The sequence below is a fragment of the Cetorhinus maximus genome, chromosome 7, assembly GCF_964194155.1.
Source record: "Cetorhinus maximus chromosome 7, sCetMax3.hap1.1, whole genome shotgun sequence".
Taxonomy (NCBI): domain Eukaryota; kingdom Metazoa; phylum Chordata; class Chondrichthyes; order Lamniformes; family Cetorhinidae; genus Cetorhinus; species Cetorhinus maximus.
In genome coordinates this window covers 4,607,583-4,630,812 of record NC_135885.1, presented here as the reverse complement: position 1 = coordinate 4,630,812, position 23,230 = coordinate 4,607,583, and the positions used below count along the sequence as shown (strand labels likewise).

General features: G+C 49.6%; 1 protein-coding gene across 3 annotated transcripts in view; it reads right to left on the bottom strand.

Annotated features, from left to right (window-relative positions):
- The window catches only part of pde2a (phosphodiesterase 2A), a 279,683-nt gene extending 256,782 nt beyond the window's left edge, over positions 1–22,901 (bottom strand). For all 3 annotated transcript variants that reach the window (XM_078544965.1, XM_078544967.1, XM_078544966.1), the window contains exon 1: positions 22,699–22,901. In XM_078544965.1, coding sequence (XP_078401091.1) covers positions 22,699–22,809 — 111 coding nt within the window. In that variant the 5' untranslated portion in view covers positions 22,810–22,901. The remainder of the gene's footprint in view (positions 1–22,698) is intronic.
- Between the last annotated feature and the right edge of the window lie 329 nt (positions 22,902–23,230).

The following is a 23,230-nucleotide window of genomic DNA, read 5'->3' as shown; positions in this document are numbered from 1 at the left end:
ACCATTAGGTTGTTTTCTTTCTTTATTCTTTCATGGGATGTGGGCGTCACTGGCAAGACCAGCATTTGTCGCCCATCCCTAATTGCCCTTGAACTGAGTGGCTTGTTGGGCCATTTCAGAGGGCAGTTAAGAATCGACCATGTTGCTGTGGGTCTGGAGTCACATGTAGGCCAGACCGGGTAAGGACGGCAGATTTCCTTCCCTTGAAGGGCATTAGTGAACCAGATAGGTTTTTACAACAATCAACAATGGTTTCGTGGTCACCGTGACTGAGACTAGCTTTTCAATTCCAGATTTATTAACTGAATTTAAATTCCACCAGCTGTCGTGATGGGATTTGAACCCATGGCCCAGAGCGTTAGCCTGGGTCCCTGGATTACTAGCCCAGTGACATTACCACTGCACGCCCGCCTCCTTCTAGGGAGCAATCAGGATCTGGAATGCACTGTCAGCCAGGGTGGTGGATACAGATTCAATAGGACAAAACAGGCGAGCTGCTCGTTGCTGGTTGTGGGATCTTGCTGTGCACAGACTAGACTGCTCCATTGCTTATACCAGTCACTGCACTTCCGGAATTTCAAAAAAAAGAGGAAGGAGAAAAGGTTTCAGGGATGTGGGGAAAGAGTGGGGGTTGGGTGGGGGGTGGGGAGTGGGACAAACTAGATTGCAGTTAGAACGAGGCCGATGGGCCGAAGGTCCTCCTTCTGTGCTTTACTATTCTCTGATTCTACGGGGAGAATTTCCACGTGGGTGAGCCGACGTGTAAGGCGACGCTCGGGGATGTCAGGCGTGCGTCCCGATGGGATCATTCAGCAGGCGGGCGCTAGACAAGGCTGCACTCCCGCCTCACTCTCAAAGGCCTGTCCAGGCCCATTAAAAAGCCAATTAAACTAATTATCAACACGGCCCATCCAACCTTAAGGTCGACGGTGGGAGGGGGCTGGGGAGGGGGGGCAGGCGAAGATCCCGAGCGGCCTTCGGGATTTTCAGGGAACCTCATCCACGGGCGGGATGAGGATTCCTGAAGGTTTGATGAAATCTATAAATAGTTTATTCTCGTTTCATAAACATGTCCCAGCTCATGCGACATGAGGGGAAATGCCTCAACAATTTTAAACTTTCTTTATTTAAACATTTCAATGTGAAGTTAACCTCCCCGAGGCGGCTCCGCGCGCTTTGTTGTAAGCGTGTGCGCGAAAGAGCGCAGGCCCCGACTCTCCCTCCCCCTCCACCCCTGCCCGCACAGGTACCGCTGAGCGCGACTGGCCGTACGTCAAGCGCATGGGTGGGCTTTAATTGGCCGGCCCACGTAAAATGGCGGCGCGCAGCCGATCGCAGGTGTGGCCATCGGCTCCCCGCCCGCCCACGCCCGGCCCACCCGACAGGGAGGAAATTCTCCCCCCGCGATTCAGACCCGTCGCAGCGTCCATAGACCCCAACGCTCCTCAAACCCTCTTCACCCCCTTGAACACGGCCCTGCGCTGGGATTCGCAGTGATACACAGGAAGAGTCAGTCGTTTGTTTGCCTCTGACATCAGACACCTGAAGCCGATTGTTCTGAGTATGTTTTTATAAGGCGGTTATTGTGTATAATTCACTCCTGCCTGGACAGCTGGCAGATGCATCAGCCCAGCTCCCTCAAACGTAAGGGCTGCATTCCGCAGTGTGACTCACATTAACTCCACAATTACCATAAATATTCCAGCATAACACACATCACTTCACTGGAAAAAAAAAAGAGACATGTCGAATCCGCTCTGAAGAAGAGTCATACGGACTCAAAACGTTAACTCTGCCTTTCTCTCCTGTTAGGTCTGCTGAGTTTTTCCAGCGCTTTCTGGTTTTTTTGTTATACAAAAAGGCTGATTGTTGTGGCAAGTCGTCTCCGATTGGCCAAAGCATTGTCACGGAGAAAGCAACGGAGGACTATAGCTCCCGGGTAATTCAATAAAGGTGCAAGGCTTGGATATATTCCTAAACAAAAACAAAAATACCTGGGAAAACTCAGCAGGTCTGACAGCATCTGCGGAGAGGAGCACAGTTAACGTTTCGAGTCCATATGACTCTTCAACAGAACTAAGTAAAAATAGAAGAGAGGTGAGATATAAGCTGGTTTAAGGGGGGGTGGGACAGGTAGAGCTGGATAGAGGGCCAGTGATAGGTGGAGATAACCAAAAGATGTCACAGACAAAAGGACAAAGAGGTGTTGAAGGTGGTGATATTATCTAAGGAATGTGCTAATTAAGGGTAGAAAGCAGGACGAGCAAGGTACAGATAGCCCTAGTGGGGGTGGGGTGAAGGGAAGGGATCGAAATAGGCTAAAAGGCAGAGATAAAACAATGGATGGAAATACATTTAAAAATAATGGAAATAGGTGGGAAAAGAAAAATCTATATAAATTATTGGACAAAAAAGGGGGTGGAATCGGAAAGGGGGTGGGGATGGAGGAGAGAGTTCATGATCTAAAATTGTTGAACTCAATATTAAGTCCAGAAGGCTGTAAAGTGCCTAGTCGGAAGATGAGGTGCTGTTCCTCCAGTTTGCGTTGAGCTTCACTGGAACATTGCAGCAGGCCAAGGACGGACATGTGGGCATGAGAGCAGGGTGGAGTGTTTAAATGGCAAGCGACAGGGAGGTCTGGGTCATACTTGCGGACAGACTGAAGGACATATTCCTTTTGTTTGCGGAGAATGGGTCCCTGCGTATGAACGTGTGTCACTTCTAGCACATATAAATGAGCCATGTTATGCGCTCGACTGATTATCTTAAATCGGTTGTTAGTGCAGCGAATAGCGCACTCGGGATTGTTCAGCAAGTGCTCACTAAAATGGAAACCGTGCATGCATAACTCTAAATGTAGGCCTCATCTGGGTTTCCAGTTAAATGAAACACTGTCAAGGACATGCTTTCCTCACTAGAAACTCAGCCCAGTTGTTCTACAACAATCAGCCACCGGCCACAGCAATTTATATTTATAGAGCGCCTTTAACAGAATGACACCTCCTAAGGTGCTTCACAGGAGCACAAACAAAATGTGACACTGAGCCACGTGAGGAGATATTAGGTCAGGTTTTAAGGAGCGTCCTGTAGGAGGGAAGTGAGGTAGAGGGGCAGAGGGGTTTAGGGAGGGAATTCCAGAGCTTGGGGGCCCAGGCAGCTGAAGGCACGGACGCCAGTGGCCAGTGGAGCGATTAAAATCGGGGGGTGTGCAAGGGGTCAGAATTAGAGGGGCACAGGGGGGTTGTGGGGTTGGATGAGATCACTGAGTTAATGGCGTGAGGGGCGGCGGGGTGGGTATGGTGGAGTTTGAAAATAAGGGTGAGAATTTTAAAAGAGACGTTGTTTGACTGGGATCCAATGTAGGTCGATGAGCACAGCACAGGGATGTTGGGGAAATGAGACTTGCTCTGAGTTAAGACATGGGCAGCAGCGGAGTTTTGGGTGACCTCAGGTCTACGGAGCCCGACAAGTCTCCGAGATCTCTGCGCCCCCTCTGACCCTGGCCTCCGGCACATCCTCAGCCTTTAATCGCTCCACTATTGATGGCTGGGTCTCTAGCTGCCTGGGCTTTAAGCTCCAAAACCCCCTCCCTAAACCTCTCGACCCACTCTCCCCTCCTTTAAGGCGCTCCTCAAAACCTACTGCATTGACTGAGCTTTTGCTCACCTGTCCTTATTATCGTTTTATGAAGCTCAGGGTCAAATTTTGTTTGATAATTACTCTTGTGCAGCAGGCTGGGATTTTTTACAGCATTAAAAGTTCTCCATAATTACAAGTTCTTGTAGTTGCCTGGAGCTGCCCTTTATAGCCTTGAACCTTGACCATCTCATACTGTTGCCTTCAAGTAGGCCTCCTGTCCAATTTGTCTCTCTATAGTTCTCTGGGAGAATTTTTTTTTTTAAAAAAACAAGTTGTCCTTAACCTTAACCTGATGTGAAGCAGCATGTTTTGGGGATGAGGATATGTGCTATGAGCCAAAGACAATCAACAAAAGTCAACAAAAGGTGAGCACTGGAAGTAGTCAAAAATTGCACGCTGTTGGATATAAAAACACAAACACTCCCCTCCCCAGCCAAACTGGCCATGTAAACATGGTCACGTCCCCTTGTAAGAGTTAAGGTTCCAAACACAAAGATAGAATCTTAGAGAACAGAAAGGTGTCACTCAGGGTCATTGTACCAGTGCCAGCTCTTTGGAAGAGCTATCCAATTATCCCCACGGCGTTACATAGTTGAACAGAACGTTGCCAATCACACAATCCTTCCTCAGGCAGGAACATACCCTGTAGGCCTCTCCCACTTAACCACACAAGGATGGTGCCTGTTACAGTGTACAGGCCCAGTCAGTTTCCACACCTCAGTAAAGCTAAGTTCTCATGATTAAATATTGACTTTTTTAATCAACGAGCTTAAAGAGATAGCTGAACTAGCTGCCTATTGACTCCTCGGGCAGTCAGAGTGCTAGGCATTCTGAAAGCTTGGCCCAAGTGGCAGGTACATCTTAAAGGGGGGGCGGGGGGGGGGTGCGCGGGGGGAAGAGAGGTAGAGAGATGTAGAGTTAGCATTCCAGAGCTTAGGGCCCAGGCAACTGAAGGCACGGTAGCCTATGGTGGATCGATTAACACTGGGGGTGCTTAAGAAGCCAGGCCAGAGTTTCAGGGAGGGAATTCCAGAGCTTAGGGCCCGGGCAGCTGAAGGCAAAGTCAACAAATGGTGGAGCGATTAAAATTGGGGATGCACAAGAGGCCAGGATTGGAGGAGTGCAGAGATCTGAGAGGGTTGTGGGGCTGGAGGAGGTTCCAGAGATAGGGAGGGAGCGAGGCCATGGAGGGATTTGAAAACAATGATTTGAAATGTTGCCAAACCAGCGAGCACAGGGAGTGACAGAGGAATGGGACTTGGTACAAGTTAAGACATGAGCAGGAGAGTTAACATGCGTTAGAACATGGGGGTTACCATTGACCAGAAACTGAACTGGACTAAACTTAAAAATACTGTGGCTACAAGAGCAGGTCAGAGGCTGGGAATCCTGCAGTGAGTAACTCACCTCCTGACTGACCAAAGCCTGTCCACCATCTACAAGGCACAAGTCAGGAGTGTGATGGAATACTCCCCACTTGCCTGGATGAGTGCAGCTCCCACAACACTCAAGAAGCTTGACACTGTCTAGGACAAAGCAGCCCGCTTGATTGGCACCCCGTCCACAAACATTCACTCCCTCCACCACCGATGCACAGTAGCAGCAGTGTGTACCATCTACAAGATGCACTGCAGAAACTCACCAAGGCTCCTTCGACAGCACCTGCCAAACCCACGACCACTGCCATCTAGAAGGACAAGGGCAGCAGATAGATGGGAACACCACCACCTGGAAGTTCCCCTCCAAGTCACACATCATCCTGACTTGGAAATATATCGGCTGCTCCTTCACTGTCACTGGGTCAAAATCCTGGAACTCCCTTCCTAACAGCACTGTGGGTGTACCGACACCACGTGCCACAAGTTGTGTGGCACTACCATTGTGCAAAATGAGATAGATTTCGAACAGAAACAGAAAATGCTGGTAAAACTCAGCAGGTCTGGCAGCATCTGTGGAGAGAGAAACAGAGTTAACGTTTCGAGTCCGTATGACTCTTCCTCAGAGCTCTGGAGAAGGGTTATATGGGCTCGAAACATTAGCTCTGTTTTTCTCTCCACAGATGCTGCCAGACCTGCTGAGTTTTACCAGCATTTTACGTTTTTGTTTCAGATTTCCAGCATTCGCAGTATTTTGCTTTTATCTTAGATTTCGAACAGATCTAGCAACTCAAGACTGGGCAACCATGAGGCGCTGTGGGCCACCAGCAGCAGAATTATACTCAAACACAATCTGTAACCTCATGGCCCGGCACATCCCCCACTCTACCATTACCATCAAGCTGGGGGGGGTCAACCCTGCTTCAATTAAGCATGCAGTAGGGTATGCCAGGGGCGGCAACAGGTATACCTAAAAATGAGGTGTCAACCTGGTGAAGCTATAACACAGGACCATTGCATTCCAAACAGCATAAGCAGCATGAATTAGACAAGGCTAAGCGATCTCACAATCAACGGATCAGATCTAAGCTCTGCAGTCCTGCCACATCCAGTTGTGAATAGCAGTGGACAATTAAAAAACTCACTGGAGGAGGAGGCTCCACAAATATCCCCATCCTCAATGATGGGGGAGCCCAGCACATCATTTTCAGCCAGAAGTGCTGAGTGGATGATCCATCATGGCCTCCGCCAGAGGTCCCCAGCAACACAGATGCCAGTCTTCAGCCAATTCAATTCACTCCCATGTGATATCAAGAAATGCCTGAGGGCACTGGATACTGCAAAGGCTATGGGCCCTGACAATGTTCCAGCAACAGTACTGAAGACTTGTGCTCCAGAACTTGCCGCGCCCCTAGCCAAGCTGTTCCAGTACAGCTACAACACTGGCATCTACCCAGCTATGTGGAAAATTGCCCAGGTATGTCCTGTACACAAAAAGGACAAATCCAACCCGGCCAATTACCGTCCCCATCTATCTACTCTCAATCATCAGTAAAGTGATGGAAGGGGTCATCAACAGTGCTATCAAGCGGCACTTGCTCAGCAATAACCTGCTCACTGACGCCCAGTTTGGGTTCCGCCAGGGTCGCTCAGCTCTTGATCTCATTACACCCTTGGTTCAATCATGGACAAAAGAGCTGAACTCCCGAGGTGAGGTGAGAGTGGCTGTCCTTGACATCAAGGCAGCATTTGACCGAGTGTGGCATCAAGGAGCCCTAGCAAAACTGGAGTCAATGGGAACATAGCACAAAGAAAGATGGTTGTGTTTGTTGGAGGTCAATCATCTCACTTAATGGACATCGTTGCAGGAGTTCCTCAGGGTAGTGTCCCCGGCCCAACCATCTTCAGCGACTTCATCAATGACCTTCCTTCCATCATAAGGTCAGAAGTGGGGATGTTCACTGATGATTGCACAATGTTCAGCGACTCCTCAGATACTGAAGCAGTCCATGTCCAAATGCAGCAAGACCTGGCCAATATCCAGACTTGGGCTGACAAGTGGTGAGTAACATTCGTGCCACACAAGTGCCAGGTAATGACCATCTCCAACAAGAGAGAATCCAACCATTGCCCCTTGACGTTCAATGGCATTACCATCACTGAATCCCCCACTATCAACATCCTGGGGGTTACCATTGACCAGAAACTGAACTGGACTAGCCATATAAATACTGTGGCTACAAGAGCAGGTCAGAGGCTAGGATTCCTGCGGTGAGTAACTCACCTCCTGACTTCCCAAAGTCTGTCCACCATCTACAAGGCACAAGTCAGGAGCGTGATGGAATATTCTCCACTTGCCTGGATGAGTGCAGCTCCACAACACAAGAAGCTGGACACCATCCAGGACAAAGCAGCTGCTTGATTAGCACCACACCCACAAACATTCATTCCCCCCACCACTGACGTTCAGTAGCAGCTGTATTTACCATATACAAGATGCACTGCAGGAACTCACCAAGGCTCCTTTGACAGCACCTTCTAAACTAACGACCACTACCAACTAGAAGCTCATGGGCAGCAGACACATGGGAACACCACCACCTGGAATTTCCCCTCCAAGTCACTCACCATCCTGACTTGGAAATATATCACCGTTCCTTCACTGTCGCTTGGTCAAAATCCTGGAACTCCCTCCCTAACAGCACTGTGGGTGTACCTACACCACAAGGATTGCAGTGGTTCAAGGAGGCAGCTCACCACCACCTTCTCAAGGGTAATTAGGGATGGGCAATAAATGCTGGGCCCAGCCAGCGACGCCCACATCCCGTGAATCAATTTAAAAAACCTGTTTCGGCCCTTTGAAAGAGGTCTGAATTTGTCTCACTTCCACCCCCCAACTCCCCACCCGCCCAGACTCTTTCGTCTGTTATTGATAAACAATAAGGACTTTTCCAGCACACATTGTACTCACAGCGATTGTGTTGAATTACAGCAGAGCAGCTTGTTATAGCCCATGTATTATCTGATATGTATTCATTCCAACCAGCATTTGGAGGAAAGGCTATTAATTACTGAGCAACATGAAAGGTGCTGGAGAGAACGAGTCTGAGATACACAATAGCTGCAACCATTTCTATTGACAACTTACAGGTCCCCAATCATTGCACAGACTTAAACTTAAATAAGGGTAATTACCAAGGAATGGGGGCAGAGTTGACTGGAGTGGACTGAGAAAGGAGTTTAACAGAAAAGATGGTCAATGAACAATGGGAGACGTTTAAGAAAATAGTTCATGACTCACAACAAAGATACATCCCAGTGAGGAAGAAAAGTTGTAGGAAGGGGACAAACCAACCCTGGTTAACCAAAGAAGTTAAGGAGAGTATCAAATTGAAAGAAAAAAAATATAATGTGGCAAAGATTAACGGTAAGCCAGAGGGTTGGGAAAGTTTTAAAAAGCAACAAAAGATGACCAAAAATAATAAAGAGGGAGGAAATAAACTTTGAGGGTAAACTAGCAAATAATATAAAAACAGACAGTAAGAACTTCTTTAAATATATAAAAAGGAAGAGAGAGGCCAAAGTGAACATAGGCCCCTTAGAGAATGAGGCTGGGGAAATTATAATGGGGAACCAGGAAATGGCAGAGGAGTTGATTAAATACTTTGCATCAGTCTTCAAGGTAGAAGACACTAATAGCATTCCAAAAATACTAAATAATCAAGGGACAAAAGGAGGGGAGGAAATAAATACAATAATTATCACCAGAGAAAAAGTACCAGGGAAACTAATGGGTCTAAAGGTCGACAAGTCCCCTGGGCCTGATGGGTTACATCCTAGGGTATTAAAGGAAGTAGCTGCAGAGATAGTGGATGCACCGGTAGTAATCTTCCAAGAACCCTTAGATTCTCGAAAAGTCCCAGGCAATTGGAAAGCTGCCAATGAAATACCCTTATTCAAAAAGAGAGGGAGACAAACAACAGGTAACTACAGGCCAGTTAGCTTAACATCTCTCATTGGGAAAATGTTTAAGTCTATTATAAAAGCTGTAATAGCAGAGCATTTAGAAATACATAATATAATCAAGCAGAATCAGCATGGCTTCATGAAGGGGAAATCATGCCTGACAAATTTATTAGAATTCTTTGAGGAGGTAATAAGCGTGATAGATAAAGGGGAACCAGTAGATGTAATATATTTGGATTTCCAAAAGGTGTTCGATAAGGTACCGCACATAAGGCTACTTAATAAAATAAGAGCCCAGGGTGTTTGGGGGTAGTATATTAGCATGGATAGAGGACTGGCTAACTAATAGAAGACAGAGAGTTGGGATAAGGGGGGCATTTTCAGGATGGCAACTTGAAAATGTGCCACAGGGATTAGAGCTGGGGCCACAATTATTTACGATATATATTAATGACTTAGATGAGGGAAGTGAATGTACTATCGCCAAGTTTGCGGATGACACAAAGATAGGTGGGAAGGCAAGTGATGAGGATGAGTATACAGAGGGATATAGACGGGTTAAGTGAGTGGGTAAAAACTCGGCAGATGGAATATAATGTGGGAAAATGTGAGGTTATGCACTTTGGCAGGAAGAATAGAGGAGCTGAATATTATTTAAATGGAGAAAGGCTGCAGAAAGCGGCAGCACAGAGGGATTTCGAAGTTCTTGTGCATGAAACACAAAAAGCTAACATACAAGTTCAGCAGGTAATAGGGAAGGCAAATTACTTCAAAGGGAATGGAGTATAAAAATAGGGAAGTCTTGTTAAAACTATACAAGGCACTAGTTAGACCACACCTAGAATACTGTGAACAGTTTTGGTCCCCTTATCTAAAGAAAGACATACTGGCGTTGGAAGCAGTCCAGAGAAGGTTCACTGGGTTGATCCCGGCTATGGAGAAATTTTCTTATGAGGAGAGGTTGAGTAGGTTGGGCCTGTACTCATAGGAGTTTAGAAGAATGAGATGTGACATTAATGAAACATATAAGATTCTTAGTGGGCTTGACAGGGTAAATGCTGAGAGGTTGTTTCCCCTTGTGGGAGAGTCTAGGACCAGAGGGCATAATCTCAGAGTAAGGGGGCGCCCATTTAAGACAGAGATGAGGAGGAATTTCTTCTCTCAGAGGGTAGTTAATCTGTGGAATTCTTTACCGCAGAGGGCTGTAGAGGCTGGGTCGTTAAGTATATTCAAGGCTGAGATAGACAGATTTTTAATCAGTAAGAGAATCAAGAGTTATGGGGAAAAGGCAGGAAAGTGGAGTTGAGGATTAGCAGATCAGCCACGATCTCACTGAATAGTGGAGCAGACTCGATGGGCCGAATGGCCTACTTCTGCTCCTACGTCTTATGGCCTTATGGTCTTACAGGTAATCGGTAGAGAATACTTAACCCCTCTGACTGTGGAATACTTTGGGTTTTGCTTAGACAGAGAATGAGCCTCTGCATCATGTCAACTGCTCAGTATTCTCACAGAATCTTACAGCACAGAAGGCCATTCAGCCCACCATACCCATACTGGCTCTTTGAAAGCTCTAGCCAATTAGTCCCACTCCCCCTGCTCTTTTCCCATAGCCTGCAAATTTTTTCCCTTTCAGCATTAATCCAATTTCCTTTTTTAAGCTATTATTGAATCTGCTTCCACCGTACATTCAGGCAGCGCGTTCCAGATCACAACAACTGTTTTGCTTGGAAAAAATTCTCATCACCGTCCCGCTTCTGCCAATTACCGAAACTCTGCGCCCTTTGCTTCTGATCTTCCTGTCACAGGCAGCTTTCCCCAATCGACTCCATCCATCTCTGTCACAATAGTAAACACCTCTAACACTTCTCCCCCTTAACCTGATGAAGGCTCATACGGACTCGAAACGTTAACTGTGTTCCTCTCCGCCGATGCGGTCAGACCTGCCGAGTTTTTCCAGGTATTTTTGTTTTTTGTTTTGGATTTCCAGCAGCCGCAGTTTTTTTTTGCTTTTAACTTTCCCCCTTAACCGTCTCCACTCTGAGGAGAACAATCCCGGCCTCTTCTGTCTCTCCACATGAACTGAAGTCCCTCATCCCTGATACCATTCTAGTAAATCTCTTCTCAGCCTCCCATAGACGTTATAGGCCTTGGCATCATTATTAACGTGCAGTGCCCAGGATTCAGCACAATATTCTCCGTGAGGCCTAACCAGCATTTTAGAAATATTCCATGTGGCTTCCTCCTTTTGTACTTGGCAGTAAGGTTCTGCTCTGTTCCCTTTCACAACTTCCTGCCCCTTCTCTCCAGTTTACAGTTGACTCGCCCTGAGGGGTAATCTTTCCATGGACACTTCCTCCCACTCCCAACAAGAAGATAATCCCACAAAAATTATTTGCATTTATATAGGGCCCTTGGCGTGGCGAAACACCGCCAGGCACTTGGTGGGAGCATTATCGGGTACAGTCTGACACCGAGCCACGGAAGAGTTGTTACGTCAGATGACAAAAAGCTTGCTCAAAGCTGAGGGGTGAGGGCACATTTGAAAACAAGGATGGGAGTTTCAAAGCCAAGCTGTTGCTGGAGCTCACATAGGTCAGAGGGTACAGTGGGCGGCTAAGGAACCGGACTTGGTGCCGCTTAGAAGAGAGGATTGTTGAGACAGAGGTTGAAGTAGAGGATTCATGTTGGATGGATTGAGGGGCAAAGGATGGAGGCATGTTGCAAACAAGAGGACAGCTGGTAAACATGAGGGAAATGGAAACCCCTGCCCATTGCTGTCATTGAATAGGTACACGTCCTTATCTCCTGTTGTTTGAAGAGACACTTTACTCTAGCCTTGACTGTTTGCCCTCATATCCTAATTGTGTGTTTTGCATCCTGTCATTTAGACATGTAAATATTACACTTGCAGCCGGGCGTTAACAATGGGGACCTTGTCAAAAGGACAATGCTCACCACGCACCTCCCACCACACTGCAGAGAGACAGAGCACCAACAATTTCACACGTTTCACCAGCCAGACACTGTCACATAATGGAACACATTCACAGAAAATATCTTGGCACATTTGCTGCTCATTTTCTCTGCTTCCACAAGTGTAAATTATCTGAGAATGGTAAGAATTCGCAATCCATCAAACACTCCCAGGACAAATACAGCACGGGGTTAGATAAAGAGTAAAGCCCCCTCTACACTGTCCCCATCAAACACTCCCAGGGCAAATACAGCACGGGGTTAGATACAGAGTAAAACTCCCTCTACACTGTCCCCATCAAACACTCCCAGGACAGGTACAGCACGGGGTTAGATACAGAGTAAAGCTCCCTCTACATTGTCCCCATCAAACTCTCCCAGGACAGGTACAGCACGGGGTTAGATACACAGTAAAGCTCCCTCTACACTCTCCCCATCAAACACTCCCAGGGCAGGTGCAGCAAGGGGTTAGATACAGAGTAAAGCTCCCTCTACACTCTCCCCATCAAACACTCCCAGGACAGGTACAGCACAGGGTTAGATACAGAGTAAAGCTCCCTCTACACTGTCCCTATCAAACACTCCCAGGACAGGTACAACATGGGGTTAGATACAGAGTAAAGCTCCCTCTACACTGTCCCCATCAAACACTCCCAGGACAGGTACAACATGGGGTTAGATACAGAGTAAAGCTCCCTCTACACTGTCCCCATCAAACTTTCCCAGGACAGGTACAGCACGGGGTTAGATACAGAGTAAAGCTCCCTCTACACTGTCCCCATCAAACTCTCCCAGGACAGGTACAGCACGGGGTTAGATACAGAGTAAAGCTCCCTCTACACTGTCCCCATCAAACTCTCCCAGGACAGGTACAGCACGGGGTTAGATACAGAGTAAAGCTCCCTCTACACTGTCCCCATCAAACACTCCCAGGACAGGTACAACATGGGGTTAGATACAGAGTAAAGCTCCCTCTACACTGTCCCCATCAAACTCTCCCAGGACAGGTACAACATGGGGTTAGATACAGAGTAAAGCTCCCTCTACACTGTCCCCATCAAACACTCCCAGGACAGGTATAGCACGGGGTTAGATACAGAGTAAAGCTCCCTCTACACTGTCCCCATCAAACACTCCCAGGACAGGTACAACATGGGGTTAGATACAGAGTAAAGCTCCCTCTACACTGTCCCCATCAAACTCTCCCAGGGCAGGTACAGCACGGGGTTAGATACAGAGTAAAGCTCATTCCTATTCTTACTAACAGTCTATATGAGGCCATAGACATTTTACAACCTCAAACATCCCAGAGTGTTTTACAGCCAGTGAAGTGGATTTTTACAGCCAGTGAAGTGGATTGTTGAAGTGTAATCACCATTGTGATGTTGTAAACACAGCAGCCAATTTGTGCACAGCAAGCTCCCACAAACAGCAATGGGATAATGATCAGATGATTTATTTCTCGTGATGTTGGTGGAGGATAAATTGACTTGCCCTTTTTCAAAAGCACGCCTGTGGAATCTGAAAGGTCAGACAGGGCACTTGGTTTAATATCCCCTCTGCAAATGATAGTGCAGCACTCTCTCAGTACGGCACCAGAATGTCAGCCTGGATTACGGGCTCAGACCTCTGGACCGGGACTCGAATCCACAACATTGTGATTGAGAGGCGGGTGAGAGAGCTTCCCACTGCGCAGGGCTGATGAACAGATAATCATCTTGCCCAGAGGGTGGAGATGGTGAGAATCAGGTTTGTGCAGAGGGACACAGCCTGAGAGACTGACAGAGTGAATTAACAGAACTTAAGCTGACTGGCAGGGTGAAGAAACCAGTTTAATGAAGTATTCCCAATGCCTTCAATCCCTGCTCCCCAGTTCCAGGAGTGACAATGGATCCAGTATCAACAGCCTGTGTGTGACAGTGTGTAAGACTCTGGCTAAGAGGGAACGCTCTTCCATTTGGCACAGAATCTTCTCATGCACGGGGCACATTGGCAACACCAGCTGAAACAAACCATTCAGAGGGCGTGGGGCTCAGGGGTGTGTGGGCTACAGGGTGCGTGGGTATAGGGGGTGTGAGGTGCCGGGGGCTGTGGGGTACAGAGAGGTGTAGGGTACACAGCATATGGGTATAGAGGGTGTGGTGTGCCAGGGGGTTTGGGTACAGGGGTTATGGGGTACAGAGCGTGTGGGGTACAGATGGGTTGGGCTACAGAGGGGATGGGGTGCATGGGGGTGTGGAGTACAGAGGGTATGAGGCACAGTGGGTATGGGGTACAAGTATGGAGTACAGGGGGTTTAGGGTATGGGGGCTATGGGATGTGGGTTAAATGGGGCATAGGGGTGGGGGGGGTATGAGGGATGTCAGTACAGAGGGGTGAATACAGGGGGTGGGTACAAGGGGGTTGGTACACAGGGTGGGGGTAAAGGGGATGTGGGGTAGCTGTATCAAAGTGATAAGGAAAGCGAGGAATAAAATTAACCCATAAATCAGAGTTTAGCACATCCAGCAGGAGAATTGGTCATGGTAAAATAAAGAGCCTGGAACTGGAATCTATAAAATTAACAGAAATAAATCAAATAAACGTGTTGACAAAAAAATCACATCAAACACACACACAATGGATTTTTAATGCACTCCAATTTACTTGCAATCTACCAATTCACCCCCAAACTGAATTCAATAGCTCATTTCTGAGCAGTTGATTTAAAGTGTGTGGAACAAATTTATTCTAAAACTTTCGATCCCCTGTTAACTCTTACCCTGCTAAATAAACAGTGTCTCTGTACAGTTACACAGTGAGTGATCCTTACCCTGAATAAACAGCCACTCTGTACAGTTACACAGTGAGTGATCCTTACCCTGAATAAACAGCCACTCTGTACAGTTACACAGTGAGTGATCCTTACCCTGAATAAACAGCCACTCTGTACAGTTACACAGTGAGTGACCCTTACCCTGAATAAACAGTGACTCTGTACAGTTACACAGTGAGTGATCCTTACCCTGAATAAACAGCCACTCTGCACAGTTACACAGTGAGTGATCCTTACCCTGAATAAACAGCCACTCTGTACAGTTACACAGTGAGTGACCCTTACCCTGAATAAACAGTGACTCTGTACAGTTACACAGTGAGTGACCCTTACCCTGAATAAACAGTCACTCTGTACAGTTACACAGTGAGTGAACCTTACCCTGAATAAACAGTGACTCTGTACAGTTACACAGTGAGTGACCCTTACCCTGAATAAACAGTCACTCTGTACAGTTACACAGTGAGTGATCCTTACCCTGAATAAACAGTGACTCTGTACAGTTACACAGTGAGTGACCCTTACCCTGAATAAACAGTCACTCTGTACAGTTACACAGTGAGTGATCCTTACCCTGAATAAACAGTGACTCTGTACAGTTACACAGTGAGTGATCCTCACCCTGAATAAACAGTGACTCTGTACAGTTACACAGTGAGTGATCCTTACCCTGAATAAACAGTCACTCTGTACAGTTACACAGTGAGTGACCCTTACCCTGAATAAACAGTCACTCTGTACAGTTACACAGTGAGTGAACCTTACCCTGAATAAACAGTGACTCTGTACAGTTACACAGTGAGTGACCCTTACCCTGAATAAACAGTCACTCTGTACAGTTACACAGTGAGTGATCCTTACCCTGAATAAACAGTGACTCTGTACAGTTACACAGTGAGTGATCCTTACCCTGAATAAACAGTGACTCTGTACAGTTACACAGTGAGTGATCCTTACCCTGAATAAACAGTGACTCTGTACAGTTACACAGTGAGTGATCCTCACCCTGAATAAACAGTGACTCTGTACAGTTACACAGTGAGTGACCCTCACCCTGAATAAACAGTGACTCTGTACAGTTACACAGTGAGTGATCCTTACCCTGAATAAACAGTGACTCTGTACAGTTACACAGTGAGTGACCCTTACCCTGAATAAACAGTGACTCTGTACAGTTACACAGTGAGTGACCCTTACCCTGAATAAACAGTGACTCTGTACAGTTACACAGTGAGTGACCCTTACCCTGAATAAACAGTCACTCTGTACAGTTACACAGTGAGTGACCCTTACCCTGAATAAACAGTCACTCTGTACAGTTACACAGTGAGTGATCCTTACCCTGAATAAACAGTGACTCTGTACAGTTACACAGTGAGTGATCCTTACCCTGAATAAACAGTGACTCTGTACAGTTACACAGTGAGTGACCCTTACCCTGAATAAACAGTGACTCTGTACAGTTACACAGTGAGTGATCCTCACCCTGAATAAACAGTGACTCTGTACAGTTACACAGTGAGTGATCCTTACCCTGAATAAACAGTGACTCTGTACAGTTACACAGTGAGTGATCCTTACCCTGAATAAACACATCACTCTGTACAGTTACACAGTGAGTGACCCTTACCCTGAATAAACATTCACTCTGTACAGTTACACAGTGAGTGACCCTTACCCTGAATAAACATTCACTCTGTACAGTTACACAGTGAGTGACCCTTACCCTGAATAAACATTCACTCTGTACAGTTACACAGTGAGTGACCCTTACCCTGAATAAACATTCACTCTGTACAGTTACACAGTGAGTGACCCTTACCCTGAATAAACAGCCACTCTGTACAGTTACACAGTGAGTGACCCTTACCCTGAATAAACAGCCACTCTGTACAGTTACACAGTGAGTGATCCTTACCCTGAATAAACAGTGACTCTGTACAGTTACACAGTGAGTGACCCTTACCCTGGATAAACAGCCACTCTGTACAGTTACACAGTGAGTGACCCTTACCCTGAATAAACAGTGACTCTGTACAGTTACACAGTGAGTGACCCTCACCCTGAATAAACAGTGACTCTGTACAGTTACACAGTGAGTGACCCTCACCCTGAATGAACACTCACATTGTTACAACACTTGTGGCCCCTGCCCTTCCCACTAGCTGATTCCTGCCTTATAAAGGGCTGGTACATATTTCTCTTTGTACTCCGCTCATGGCTAATTCAGTCTTTCAGCTCATTTGCTTTGCTGAACAACCAGTGATTGCTGTGTTTGTGCTCCATTTGTCTCATGCTCAGATCTCTGTCCCCATCAGTGTACCCCTCAATTCACCTGAGACTCTCTCCACCGATTCCTCACTGCACATTAATTACTCTTCTTCTGCTCTCCTGTCGTGCCTGATGTGCATGGCAGATAAAGCACATGGTTGTCTGTTTTCAATGGCTTGTCTTTCCTGGAATAGAGGGCGAGACTGAAGCCAGAGGCTGGAGCTTGAGGGGTACCTCCCTGCATCAAGCGTGGCTGACCAGAGGACTCTCCTTCTCTTACCGCCCACCATATGCGCTCTGGAAGGTTTTACAGTTGATAATCAACCCGGTTTGGCTATGTTATGAACACACCCGCCTTGGTCTTCATGTCCTGGAGTGGGACTCGCACCCAGAGCCTCTGGATCAGAGGCAGGGACACTACCCACTGCACCACAGGACTTCCCTCAGTTACTCTACACTCACTACATTAAACTGAAGCTGCCACATCTTGGCCCCCTCCCCATCCCCCAGTTAGCCAAAAGATCCAAGGGTAAACGTTCTGATTTAGCATTCCCAGCACAGAACCATCCCACAGCCATCGAACGGGCCCTGAAACTCATCCCGTTGGTAACAACCTGCCAAGATCCAATTTGTAGCTCCATCTACTCCTTTCTCCCTCATGTGTCAATCCAACTTCCTCTCAGGTATATCACTACAATTCATTTCAACGCACCCTGCGGTAGCGAGTTCCACATTCTCACCCACTCTCTGGCTTTCTCTTGAATATTGCTGAAAAGAGAGACATGTTGCTGAAGCCTTTCACCTTGCACTCATCGGGACAAATGCAAGAATACCAAATATCAAATGATCACGACATTTGTACTACAGGATAAGAGGGTGCTGACTAGTGTTGGCCATGACAGGAGAAAAGAGTTGGTAAGTCGACTCCAATTGGCCAACCAATCAGCCCCCTTTTCTCCCGTAGTGTAAATTGTTGTGATTGTTTGAAATTTGGCATTCTTGCATTTGTCCTGAGTGCAAGGCAAGAAGCTTCGACCGCACGTCTCTCATTTCAGCGATATTTAAGTTCCATACTTCCAAGCGTGTGTTTCTCCTGAACGCTGTACTGAATTTATTAATGTCCGTCTTTTATTATACATGGCGAAAAAGCAAAATAATGCAGATGCTGAAAATCTGAAATATAAACAGGAAATTCTGCTTTCTTACCTTTCTGCCACTCTCAGCCCTTTCTTTAGTCTTTAACGCTCCCATTGACACTCCCTTTCTCTTGTGTCCATGACATCCTTGTCAATCTCTCCTTAACTCCCACCTACCCCTCACCTTCTATCTCACTCCACCTGCTCCACCCCCTCTTAAACAGTGTAAACTCCATCACATTCCTACTTGTCTTTAACTCTGAAGAAGAGTCAGGCGGGTTCGAAATGTTAACTGCATTTCTCTCTCTCTCCCCGCAGGTACTGCCAGACCTGCTGAGCTTTTCCAGCATTTTCCGTTTTGATTAGGTGTTATATTATTGTCCATGGCCCTTATTTCCTGCCCCTCATTCCTGCTGTGCTCTGATAGATTTTCTCCGCACCTCTCCAAGGCTATGGGCATCTTTTCCCGTCAAGTGGGTGCCCAGCACTGGGCCACAATTCTCCAGCTGTGACCTGACCAGCTACCCTTAAAAGGATAGAGCCATTTTTGGCTGATTATTACCTGCCCTCCCTCCTCCTCCCCCCACCACCCCCTTCACTTTCCACACTTCTTGTTTCCCTCCCCTCCCCACCCCACGACTCTTACACCTTGGAATGTCTCCGCTGGTTTAGACATGCGGGGTGGGGAGGTTCAATGATCCCAAGAGCCCTGGGAGTAGTTGCTTTGCAGGCAGTGACCTCACCCCTCCTCACCCCCCCACCCCCCCACAAAACACCAAAATGGTTCCACGCACACTCGCTCGCCTACCCTGTGTGAACCGTGGGCTTCACTGCACCCGTATCTCCAGGAAAGTTGGGGTGGGGGGGTGGGTGGGGAATAGTGGCGTGGTGGTAATGTCACTGGACTAATAATCCAGGGGGCCCAGACTAATGCTCTGAGGACATGGGTTCAAATCCCACCACAGCAGCTGGTGGGATTTAAATTCAGTTAATAAATCTGGAATATAAAGGCTAGTCTCAGTCACGGTGACCGTGAAACTATCATCGATTGTCGTAAAAACCCATCTGGTTCACTTAATGCCCCTTTAGGGAGGGAAATCTGCCGTCCTTACCCAGTCTGGCCTACATGTGACTCCAGACCCACAGCAAATGTGCTTGACTCTTAACTGCCCCCCTGAAATGGCCCTGCCAGACACTCAGTTCAAGGGCAATTAGGGATGGGCAACAAATGCTGGGCCCAGCCAGCGACGCCCACATCCCACAAGAGGATAAATTGTAAAGACCACACCCCGGACGGTGATGAGCTGTTTGACCAACTACAGTCGGCCAGAGGGATCCTTATTTCGATTCCCTGCAATAAAGGGCGACCACAAGTTGAATTCCCACTTGGACAGGAAGGCAAAGAGAAATTAGGCCTGTTTCACAACCAGCCACAGGCTCCATCTTAAGTGAAGTAATTCCTTCACACCGAGGGTAGTGGAAATGGAGAACTCTTCTCCCCCACACCCCCACCCCCGCAACCGATCTGCCCTGCCCCAAAAAAACAGCTGTCGAGGCTGTGAGTCCATGGAAAACATCGAGAGCGATATTGGTAGATTTTAGTTTAGCAAAGTGCGTGACGGAACTAAGGTGGAGTGAAGAGGCACATCCGCCAACTGGGTGGCAGAACAGACTGGAGGGGCTGAATGGCCTCCTCCGGTCATTTATTCCCGACATCAGCCAAACTGGATTCTAATGACCCTTTCAGCCACATCCAGGATTTAAGCACAAGGCTCCATATTCATAGATCGGAGGCTGTAGAAAGGGGTTAGGAGATTCACAAAGAGGTTTTGTTTTTATAATTCAAGTGGCGGTGAGAGTTACGGGACACGTTCATCGGCACGGGGGCAATGGGGGGGTGGTGGAGGAAGCCTTTGACGGGAAAGAGCTGGAGGGACTCTGGTCGGCGAATGGGGTTCAGGCTGTCGATGGTGTGCTCCTGCTTCTCATGGTCACTGCGGCGGCGAGGCTCACGCAGGGGGGACCGAGCAAAGCCAGGGGCTGCGATGCCTCCCACAGCCAAACAGCCTGGCGACACGGGCTGCCAGGGGTTAGCATGGGCCGCGGTGCCCCCCCCCGTCCTCCAGCGCGATGGGTGGGGTGAGGGGTGGGTGTGTAACCGGGGCCAGCATGGGACAGGCAGGCAGAGGACACGGGTTGCTTCCCTTTCTGCGAGGCAGGTTGTGGTGGGGGAGGTTCGATCCCTCTCGCAGTCTCACAGTCAGGCAAACAGCGCTGAACAGTGCCACAGCCTGGCCACGAAGCCTCCGTCAGGGTGACCCCCACAGGGAGACAACCTCTCTCTCTCTCTCTCTCTCTCCCAGCACAGCACCAAGTCTCAAAACAAGCAGGGAGTTTTTAAAACCCTACCTCCGAGAATTCCCATCCGGCAAACCTTCCCTCTAACCGACTCTTAGCTGCCCCCCCACACCCCCCCGCCCCCCCGAAAGGACCTCACAAGTCGCTCCGTTCAAGGGCAATTAGGGACGGGCAACAAAAGCGGGTCTCGCCCGCCCCAGCGGTACCCACATCCCACCAAACAGGAGTTTAAAAATCGGACCATGTCCCCACCAGTATCTTTCTATTCAATCCGATCGATTTTAATTCATTCACTCTCGGGCAGTGGGGGGTGGGGGGTGGGGGTGGGGGGGGGGGGGTGGGGGGGAGAACAGGGCCCTCGGGGAGAGTGTCTTCCTGCAGTGTTAAAATGCAAGAGCCCAATCCTGCCCCATCCAGTTGGCGCCCGCTCCCCGACACCCCCTACTCGCCAGTGCACCTCGCTGACATTGGTCGGGGGGGTGGGTGGGTGTGGGTGGGGGGGTTAGGATGAGGGGGCTGGGAATGGGGGGGGTGGTCCACTGACTGTAAGAGGAATAGACCTGCCCACGACCCTCACAGCGAAGGGGGAAGGGTTGAAGCGTGGCGCGGAGTCGGGGTTTGGTTTTGGGTGGGGGGTGGAGAATGGGGCTGGAGGGGGACAAAAGCAGTGGGGGTGGGGGTGGGTGGGGGTGGGGGCGGGGAGGAGAGAAATCAAACAGAAAACAGAGCCCAGACAGGACGGGTGTCACCCAACCGGACAAGGCTGAACAGGGTCCCCCTGCCATCGATGGGTTAACCCCGTACATCCAAAGCTCAGCACCCACCACCCCCATCACGCCAACTACACCCCCACCCCAACTTCCCATCCCCTCCCACCCCCCCCACCAAACCCCCACTCCCCATCCCCTCCCACCCCCCCCCCCCCCCACCAACCCCCACTCCCCATCCCCTCCCACCACCCCCCACCAAACCCCCACTCCCCGTCCCCTCCCACCACCCCCCACCAAACGCCCACTCCCCGTCCCCTCCCACCCCCTCCACCAAACCCCCACTCCCCGTCCCCTCCCACCACCCCCCACCAAACCCCCACTCCCCATCCCCTCCCACCCCCCCCACCAAACCCCCACTCCCCATCCCCTCCCACCCCCCCCCCCCACCAACCCCCACTCCCCATCCCCTCCCACCACCCCCCCACCAAACCCCCACTCCCCGTCCCCTCCCACCCCCTCCACCAAACCCCCACTCCCCGTCCCCTCCCACCCCCTCCACCAAACCCCCACTCCCCGTCCCCTCCCACCCCCTCCACCAAACCCCCACTCCCCATCCCCTCCCACCCCCCCCACCAAACCCCCACTCCCCATCCCCTCCCACCCCCCCCCCCACCAACCCCCACTCCCCATCCCCTCCCACCACCCCCCCACCAAACCCCCACTCCCCGTCCCCTCCCACCCCCTCCACCAAACCCCCACTCCCCGTCCCCTCCCACACCCCCCCCAACCAAACCCCCACTCCCCGTCCCCTCCCACACCCCCCCCAACCAAACCCCATTCCCCGTCCCCTCCCACACCCCCCCCAACCAAACCCCCACTCCCTGTCCCCTCCCACACCCCCCCCAACCAAACCCCCACTCCCCGTCCCCTCCCACACCCCCCCCAACCAAACCCCCACTCCCCGTCCCCTCCCACACCCCCCCAACCAAACCCCACTCCCCGTCCCCTCCCACCCCCCCAACCAAACCCCCACTCCCCGTCCCCTCCCACCCCCCCCCACCAAACCCCCACTCCCCGTCCCCTCCCACACCCCCCCCAACCAAACCCCCACTCCCCGTCCCCTCCCACTCCACCCAGCACCCCCCACTCCCCGTCCCCTCCCACCCCCCCCAACCAAACCCCCATTCCCCGTCCCCTCCCACACCCCCCCCAACCAAACCCCCACTCCCTGTCCCCTCCCACCCCACCCAGCACCCCCCACCCCCCCCCCACCCCACACTTCTCCCCGAGATGATGTCGGCGTGCCGGGGAAGGGAATTGTCAGCCTTACTCATTTTTTTCCCCATCAGTTTGGTCTCTCCCTCTCTTGTCTCGCACACAAAGCATTTCTGCTTTGCTGACTCTTCACAGCAATTCAAACAAAAAAAAAAGCCAGCGATATTCCTCCTTACCTGGACAATCACGGAGCTGGACGGGTCAATCTCTGGTTTTAAACAGACATGCTGTCCTCGCCTGAAGGATTGAAACAGTGCAATGAGTATGTGATGCAGGATCAGAACCATTGCTGACTCTCCTAGACCCTGCTCCGATATTCTCTCTTCCTCTTATTTCTCCTCTCAGTCTGTTCCGTCTCCTGTCTGTCTCTCTCTCTCTCTCTCTCAGCAGCACCACAACATATACACACACACACACGCCCGCTCCCTCTCTCTCTCTCAGTGCACACATACACAAACACACACACACACACACACATTCACACACACCCACACCCACACCCCCTGTTTCAACCTCTCCTCTCAAAGGGCGGCTGACAAAAAGCGGGGAGGAGGAGAGGGTGGGATTTAAGAGTCAGGACCAGCCTCCACACCTGCTCCCACCCCTCCCCGGCTGTTGGACAAGAAGGGGTGGTGGGGGTGGGGGTGGAGGTAAGCAGGCGAGGGGCTGAATGGGGAAGCAGCCGTCTGCGTTCGGCTGTCAAAGTGA